Raw genomic sequence first — 9705 nt, 5'->3', positions numbered from 1 at the left:
GTACCCATGATGCACTAGAGAAAAAAAAACCAAACCAAACTAAACAAAACAAAACCATTTCTTGAATGGTTTTGTTTTAACCCGTTGAGGACAGACTGATTGTGCTACAACACACATTTTTCCCATAGACCCCTGCCTGAGTATACTCGGGACTCGTCTTCAATGGGTTAAAAGAAAGTAATGAGTATCAAGGCATTCACGGCATGCTACAATATCATATGAAGACTTATGGAACCTTCCAGGTTAGTCATAGCCCCAGTGAGTGTAGGAGTGACACAAAAAAGGCATACAAGTCAATTTACATGCGCATGTACAACCAAGTAAGCAATCAAAGTCGCCATATAATTTGGAGAAATGGTCAGTAACTTCAACATTCTTTTAAACATTTTGACAAAAGATGACATATGACAATGACACAAAGGAAAAGAGAGTAAACACATAAAACCAAGAGTCAATATCACTTTGAGACAATGATTACATTCAGTATTACATTACTCTGTTCCACATAAATGCACTGATACATTTGTCGGGGAATTTTACATTTATGGTCCGTGACAATTTTTATGCAAGTTGTAGTTTTCACTGCTCTACATACAAATGTAGTAGATTGTGTATGAGGATTAAATTGACATCACAACACCAAAAATGGACAGATATTTCAAATTGTGTGCTGTCAAAAAAGATGACTAGGATTTAAATGACACCTGAAAATAAAAAATTGAAAAAAAAAAGAGATGGGAGGTGAGAAAATAAAGACCTGGCAAAAAAAAAAAAAAACCAACCCAAAATAATAATACAATAAAATAATAACAACTGAAAACCGTTGTTGCAAACATGGCACTCTACATTCATGGAATATGGTGCATTCATTGAAGGATGTAACGGCATCTTGTGAAATTATGTGATACCAAGTTTGCAAAATAACAAACATATAAGTGGCTGGTTTTGCTCTAGTGTCACAAACTTTATGCATAGACTCATTCTACCTTCAACAAATAATGACAACATACTGTAAAAGTGGATATTTTCGCGCGACTAATTTTTCGCGCTCTGTGGGGTAAGAAGAATTTCGCGCGTTTTTAATTCCGCGGAATCAAGACATCAACTACTGGAGCATATGGCAAGCAAAAATATTCATGTGCTTTTATTTTCGCGCTAGTTTCGGTTTGCGCGAAATGCGCGAAAATTTCAAGCAGTATGCTACCTCCGTTGTGGCAGTGGCATATGAAACACAAATTATCAAACTCAGAGCCAAAGTTTAACACACACTATAGAGATATAAATTGTATGACAAGGTACATGTATTATGGTGTGCCAGCGTACAGCAAACACATGTTAAACAATCAACATAGGAGTTTACTGCAATGACCTGCCACCCATACTGTGTGGTAATCCTTTGACTTTGGGCATTTTATGTTGTAAATCATTATACAACTGTACGTAGATATATTAATCACCTCTATTTCCAAACTCGGAAATCATTCTGCCATTGACACAGGGCTAGCATTACAGTTAAATTCAGTGAATGATGCATATGATTTGAATACCATCAAGAAACTACTAGTCTTCATTCAAGGTACTAGACAGTCAGTCAGCTCACAATGGCAGCACTGGTGTGAGGGATTTGGAAGGAAAATGTTAACCACTCCCAAACGTTCACCGCCAAAAGATCACAATGTGGGAGCCACACAGAAACGTCAACTTCGCGCAGCTTATATCCAGTGTAACAAGGGAAATTCCTACTTATACAGGAATTGAGCCATGTTTCAAGAATCAGATAGAGATTTTACAGAACTTCAACAAGGCTAAATATTGACCTGCAGGATGTCAACACATCCAACAAGTTGGAGTTTAGAATCATATTCTACTTCACATTCAGGGCACACACAAAATATGGATTTAAAAAAATAACAGAAGAAATGAGAGTCCATTTTATCAATTTGAGATAATTTACATTACACCTGCTGAAAAGAAAGAAAGTAATAAAAATATATATGTGATAATTTTAACATAATTTTAATATCTTCAAGGAAATATCCCATGAAACGTAATGTGTGCACTATCAAGGAAGAGATTTCATTTTTCTGTATTTGATAATGATCTTATTATGAAAGAATGAAAAATTATCTGTTTTTGCATTCTAACTCTTTAAATATATTTGATAATGTAAAATTGCCATACAGTGTATTTTAATTTCCCCCTAAGTTAATTTTACTTATAAAATCACATGGTAACTTACATATATGTCAACTGAGTTACCAGCACTCTCTCTTCCAATTCTATAGGCACTATGGAATATGCACATATTTACAGTCCACGTGTAGACACATTTCTAAACTTACGTGCAAACTCGTGCAATTGATATTACGACCATGAGAAATTGAGTGACCTTACACACAAAAAAAAATGTCACTTCTTGAAGCCAAGAATTGTACAGTGTTGTAATCAAAGGAAATGATTTAGCTGTGAGCATAATCTATTCCACTACAAGTATGAAGCCCTTATGATATCTATGCTTGATTCAGGGAAACATGTGGACAGACTCTTAATGACTGAGACAAAATCATGTCATGCGGCAGTGATATTATCCAAACAAGACAAACTACATTATTGTTAACAAGGCAGCCATAATCTTGGGAATAAGTCACACAAGGCTTCCCATGCAGTAGGTTGAGAAACCATTAGTGAATGCCAGTTACATTTTAAAGACAAAGTTATTGTTCTACAATCAAACCATCCTAACGTTATGACCACACACTGTTTTCAAGACATCCATGAACCATAGCTACTACTGTCTATACCATTATTGCTGCATATCACAAGTATCTTTTTATTGCATAGTTACCATATTTTGTCATTTAATTCATATTAGGTGTATGATTAATAATTCAACCATATTACAAGGGGACAAATATCTTTAAGATTGAGATATTTTGAAAAGCCACACACATATATTGCTCATATGGTATGGTGCCAGCAAAAAAAGAAAAAGAATAAAAGTAAGGAATATTGAAGAAATAAAAGGGAACTAGAAAAAGTTACTTCTGGCAACAGAATAAGAAAAGAATATAATGCAGTCAAAAAGACAGAGATCATATACTGTAAAAGTGGATATTTTCGCGCGACTAATTTTTCGCGCTAGGCCGGGTGAGAAGAGTTTCGCGTGTTTTTAATTCCGCAGAATCAAGACATCACGCACAGGAACGTATGGCAAGCAGAAATATTCGCGTGTTTTTATTTTCGCGCTAGTTTCTGGTTGCGCGAAATGCGCGAAAATTTAAACACCGCGAAAATTTCCACTTTTACAGTATGTGACCGTGCATCACAAAACAAACAAAAAGTCACACCCCTTGATTTTACACGACTAAAAAAAGGTGAAATGGGTCAACCGAGTCAATCTTGAGTTTTTCATATTTTCTGAAAGAGCTATCCTTCTACATTATTCTTTAGTTTGGGATCATAACATGAATGGGAAAGTGTGTTTTCAGCAGTTTTTCTACAACACTTTTTGGGGGTAGAATAGAATGATCAGGTATGTCTCAGAGTCCCCTTTTCATTTCTTGAAATCCTTTACACACTCTTCACTTTCAAGTCTAATAGCTTTTGAAAGGATAACCCTACTGCTTTGAAAGTTGGCATTAATCATGGACAGAATGTGTTAATAAAACATATTTAATTTCAGCTTAATCTGATAATTCCTTCATTGTTGTTGCTCCAGTGGTTTACTTCCTGTGTTTTGTCCCTTTGATTGCATGGCTAGCACGGCTTGGTAAAGATTAAGCGCTTGAATAAACCCTGTACTTCAGAGCCTCTTTTCTCAGTTCACACTTTTCCAGAGTGTGTGCTTTCTTTCCAGTATTAAGATAGGTTAGAGGAGTCCATTTGAATTGAGTTATACATCATTTTAAAGCTTAGAGTCTGCTCTTTAAGAATCTGCCCTTAATTGAAAATCCATGTCTGGCAACTTTTTCTTGGTTTTGTGATGCAGGGTCACATATACAAGGCAAAAATTGGCTAAGATTGAAACTATGTTCGAAGAATATTTGGCAATAAGGAATTGACTTTCCAGTTTCTAGACCATGCTTACATGACGCAGACCTATAAATCTATGGCCTGCTGATATCTGGTAAATCATTGCTCTGTAAGCAAATCATACCTCTGTTCTTTGTCCAAGACCTATTTCATATGTGTGGTTGTGTAGAATTTCAAAGCAAGACAACAGTTATGCCTATATGATGTCATCCAGTTCAAAGTCCCTGTCTTTTTAATCCTATAGTCCCCCTGCAGAGGAAAAGAGCCCTAAACACATAATGGTTAACAGAACGAACTATCAGTGTCTTGTTGAGATTTAGGGAGGAACTGATCGGAATGGGTCATCTTTGTCCATGTGCTCCTCCTTGTAGTGCTGGTTGACTGCACAACGAGAGTCACTGTGAAAACTGCAGAGTTGGCACTTGAGGGGCTCAGACTCCTTCTTTTGGTGTCGACGCATCTTGCGTGGCTCCGCCGTGTGATAGTCACAGAACCAGCAGCACAGAACGGTGCGCCCCGACTCGCGCAAGACCTGGCGGCTACACTGAAGCACTGTGTCACCACATTTCACAATCTGATCCCCAGCCACCTGAGAGGGAGTGGTAGCTGCACTGCTAGATGGTGCCGTCTGAGCATTGCTGGTGTCCGGTGCAACCAGCTCCAGTGGCAGGTACTTGTCACTCGTGTTGCCGATGATCGCTCGGCTGGTCACAACAGTTGATGTTGTTGCTGTCATGGAAGTGGAAACAGTTGTTGCAGATGGCATGTCTGTGGCTGAGCTGATGGCTGGTGGAGCACTACTTTGTCTGCTGGATAGAGGTTGTTCCGGGAGTCTGGGAGTTGGCCGAGGTTGACTGGGTTGAGCAAGCCCAGTCATAGGGCCGGTCATAGGGGTACTGAAAGACAATGTGGTTGATGTGTGTGGGATGCAGGATGATGAGACAGAGGAAAAGCTGCCCATGGGATGGTGGGTCAGAGAGTGCTCACATGGCAGGGCACTTGAATACCTGTGGGCACCTGCAAGTGCTGCACTATGGCGTCTGGCACTGTGAGCCAACAGGCGCTGTAAGTTCTGCTCAAACAATGAGTTCTGTTCCCTGTTGGCCAGGATGCTGCTGTGTTGCAGTGAGCCGAGAGGCCGAGGCACCCGACTGCTGCTAGAACTTACTACATCAGCTGTATGATGAGATGACTGCCCAACTTGAGGCATCCTCAGTGGTGCTGTGGGTATTGAATTTTCATAGTGTGGTGATGGGTGAGGGAGATGGTTCCTGGCGTAGTTGTCAAGGTGATCAGTAGAAGGGAAGTTGCGATGGAGGGGTGCAGGGTGAAAGTTGTTATTCACACCAGGAGAGAGTCTGTGCAAAGATGAAGGAAACCTTGGACTGTACAACACACTGTCATGGACATGAAGCTGGCCGTATGAGTGAGGTGAGAGCAGAGGAATCTCAGAGTTTGGAGCTGGACTGGGAGGCATGTACAGAGGACGGTGGAGAGTACTGTAATGAGATGGAAGATACATACGATGTCTGTCATGTGATGCAGGGGTGATGGGATGGTGAACAGGAGATGTTGGAGCAGATATCATTGCAGGTGCCTGAGTACTCTGTCCCATAGCACTGTGACTCGAGAAATTTCCTGGTATAGGAACACCATGGATTCCTCCCACTTGGAGCCCAGGAACTGGTGCAGAATTTCCAAACATAATAGGAGGAACCAACGGGTACGGCACTTTCGGTCCTGGCTCATTTGTTGGGGCGCTGAAATTCATAGGATTCGGATGATTACCTGCAGTCACACTTTTCTCACTTGCTACTGGAAAGACAGGTACCTGAGCTGCATGAGAAGTGGAGATAATATTTGTATTTCCTGCTCTCGTATGCGGAGGATGGGTAGGTGGAACAGCTGGATGTCCTGTCCTCATGCTCACTTGAAATTGTTCACCTATGTCCGATCTAGCTGTCAGATTACTCTGGAGTGGGACAGACTGCACAGTAGATGACGCTATCAGTGTATCACTCGTATTATTGCCGTCAGAAGGCGTAGGTCTCTCTGGTTGCTGCCTCATCTGTGCAGTGGCTGATGGGCGTGTGACATGGTGCTGGTCGACACTGCTGGCAAATGGTGGATGGTGGGGCCGCACCTGTGCATTTCCAGTCCATTGGGGTTGCCAGACGGGATGTACGTCTGAGGATGATGGCATTCTTGTGGCATTCATCTGCAATTGGGGCCTCTGAGTTGCTGTATGGAAGGTGCTACTGCTGAAGGCGGTTGACACAGGATGGTTCTGAGTACTGGTTATATTCTGCCTATCACTTCCCGGATTGATAATCTGTGTAGAGACAGCAGGACCATTCTGCATGAGATTTTGTTGATTTTCACCAGCCCTTTGGGAGTGATTCCTTACTTCCATGTTGGGGGCTCGATTTTCAGGATAGTGTGACTGTTCATTTTGACTCCGAACTCCACCCGGAATCCTTGACACATTTGTGGCAACGCTATCCCTGGGAACTGGTTGGTTGCTATTTACAGCTTTACCACTGCTGCTGGGTGGCACATTCAGGTGTTCTGTTCTGCAAGTATTTGGAAAGCGAATGTTAGTAATCCCACCTTGTCCTACATTCACACTTGGTGACCTTAATGTATGCGATGATGCAGATCGTTGCTGTCTCTGTATTTCATGCCCAGCTTGAGAACTTGAGGAATAGGTTGTGGCCGTGTGAATGCCATGGTGTGAATTTCTTGCATGGTTGTGTGGTGAAGTTATACTCTGAAGTTTCTGGCCAGCATTACAAGATGCCATATTATTCTGAGTTGGGAATGAAGTGATTTGAGGATTTCCTTGTGTACTTGTGCTATGACCCTGGAATGCTGCATTCACCTGTGGTACACAGTTGTTACTTGTAGACACAGTACACGGGGACTGCACACTCGCCTGACTGGGGACAGAAACAAGGCCGGTCTGTTGCTGTCTGCTGCTTGCAACATTACCCCCACTCCACTGATTGCGCACTTCTGCACCAGAAACTTGATTTGTTTGACACTGAGTTGATGAACCTGTATGATTGCGAGTAGAAGTGGCTGTGGCCTGATTGGTCATTGAAAGCATTGACACTGTAGAAGATTCAACATTAGTTGTGGAGCTGCCATGTGTAGTACATGTAACCCTGACAGTTTCTGATACTTGTGTTTGTGACCCGCCTGTTGTAGTGGTCACTGTACCAGCTGCACTTCGAGGCAAAGGTGTGACAATTGCTGTAACAGCTCGTCGTGTTGGACTGTCTGACAGAGTAGTGGTGGTAGAAACAGGCATGCCAACATCACTCATACCGAGGACTGCACTCACATTGTCATCAGACCCTAAAAGGCTTCCTGATGACTGGTCCATCTCTACACTGAAGGTATGCATTTCATCCATACTGTACAGACTGGAATCATCCAAACGTGCAGAATTTCTGTTTGGAGTACTACAAGACAAGGGCATGTTCTGGGATTGATGGGAAGGCAATCTGCTTCCAGGGGTACCTTGGATACCTCTGAATTGATTGACATGGCTAAAATTCCATTGTGGATGACTAATAGATTCTACCAAAGCAGCAGTGGATGAAGGAAGGCTCCTGTGAACAATACTGCTGGTGACCACTGGAACATTAGAAGCAGAACTGGTTTGTGAGGGGTTATTTGATCCAGATACTGAAGACATCGGAGTTGCTTTTGTCACTGTAACACCAGAACTGCTTTGAGGAATCATAGGTTGGACAAATGGCTGTAGAGTGCTTGTGATCAATGAAGTTACACTAGAATCAGTTCTGTTAGGCTGTGGGTGATCACTCGATATTCCATCAGAGTTTTGCCTCACTTGTAGATTGGCAGTAGGAGTACAAGGTACCTGCAGACTAGTACTGGATGGATGCTGTAGATTGTTATGGTGTGAACTTGATGTTAAGATTGTGCTGGAACAAGATGAAGTTGGTTGATTCAGATATGTTTTCTGAGTAGAAAAATCATGATGTGGTGGTCTGTGCACTACAGCAGTGCTCGAGACAGAAGGTGTAGTAAGTCCACCCTTCCCTGGTGCAGAAACTTCCTGAGTTGTACATCGAGTGTTTCCTGTTATGGGAATTTGCCTTTCTACAGAAACAGGAGGTGGTCTCTTTTCAGCTGGTGGAATTTGCGCTTGTTGTGTCCTGCTAGCTTCCAATGTTGACAAAGTAGTACATGGGGTCACATTAATGCTTTGTATCATCTGCACTCCATTCTGATTGGTCTGCAAAGGTGTTGCACATGCCTCTTTTGGAATGTCACTAGGGGCATGAGATTCTCTACTTATGTCTTTAATACCATCCACAGAAGATGCATCTTGACTTGCTTCCTGTGTAGTACTGGTAGCTTCACCTGTAGAAACTGGTAATTCAAAAGTTATGCCATGGTTTGCCATGAAGTCCCCACTGACACCACGTAAGATGTCCTTGAACAGGGAACCATTCTTGATCATGCTATACTTGTATCTGCACGGTTTCGTTTTGGTTCCTGTGGATGGTGATTTATCTTGCTTAGAAGCCCCTAATGAGCTGTCCTTTTTACTTGCGTGCGCACCAGTAATGTTGACAACCGATGACCCTTTGGTCTTTTGTGAGTCTGCTGTGACAGTCACAGGGCTCCTGGAGGCACTCGAAGTCTCCGGCTGATTGACACTGACGACAACTGGCACCATGACGGGAATGGGGATGGGGACTTGCAGTGGGATGTAGGAACCATCTTTGCCTGGCACCACAGGCACTGGTATCGGCATTATCATGGGTCCTCCACACATCAGTGGCAGGGAACCACTGGGCCTCATGACATACAAGTTGTTGGCATCCAGCTTCGGTGAGGGAAGAACTGTGACTTCCTTTCCCCCAGCAACATCATTCTTGACTGGAAGAGCTGCAGAGAGTACTGACTGATGCTGGTCCTTTCTGATCACAGGTTTGGGAGCAATTGGTTTGAATTTCTTGCGACATAGATCTTCCATCGATGTATCTGGAGTGTCTCCATCATCCACGGACCTCTTGCATGCTGGAACTGCCAGTTTTTTCTTCTTTGGTGACTCCATTGCACTTCCCAGGCAATCACCTACAGAAAAAGAATAACAAAGTAAAGCAAAGACTCCAAGGTTAAACAGAATAGTCAAGATAGGATCAAACAAACAGAAAGGTTGAGTTATCTTTACAATCAGACCTTAAAATTGGAATCATTTATGGAAATTCAAGGTTTTACAAGTTAATACAAAATGTTGATATTAGTAGGTTTCACAAGTTAATACAAAATGTTGATATTAGTAGCAACATATAACACATCAGATAAAGTGATTATGTCGTGGTATCACCGGTTTCCCATTGACCTACATAAACACATATCTACTCCAAATTCATTTTTTAACCTGGTAATGAGGATTTTTAGGGGGAGACAGTTCTTAGTAGCTCTTATGATATCTACATGTACCAAAACACAATGTTTTGGTATTTTGTTAACCAACAAATAGGAGAGTTCTGATTTGATGATATCACCACTTCAGCCACTTTGCACATACATTGTAGTTATGGCCAGTTTTACTACTGTCTTTAATAAGCCAAATATTTTGCGAGGTTTTTATTTTCGCGAATTTCGCGAGCCAGATGCTATTCACAAATT

At 41.9% G+C, this 9705-nt stretch overlaps 1 protein-coding gene across 1 annotated transcript; it reads right to left on the bottom strand.

Annotated features, from left to right (window-relative positions):
* Positions 1–4348: 4348 nt before the first annotated feature.
* On the bottom strand, positions 4349–9127 carry LOC140233387 (uncharacterized). The gene is made up of 2 exons (XM_072313493.1): positions 8160–9127; positions 4349–7499 (listed from the first exon to the last, which is right to left on the bottom strand). The coding sequence occupies exons 1-2, from the start codon at positions 9125–9127 to the stop codon at positions 4349–4351; spliced, it is 4119 nt and encodes a 1372-aa protein (XP_072169594.1).
* Positions 9128–9705: the final 578 nt, after the last annotated feature.

This window comes from Diadema setosum, chromosome 9 (genome assembly GCF_964275005.1).
Source record: "Diadema setosum chromosome 9, eeDiaSeto1, whole genome shotgun sequence".
In the NCBI taxonomy this organism is placed as follows: Eukaryota; Metazoa; Echinodermata; class Echinoidea; order Diadematoida; family Diadematidae; genus Diadema; species Diadema setosum.
Note: the sequence above shows the minus strand (reverse complement) of the source record. Positions and strands in the feature narration are given on the sequence as shown.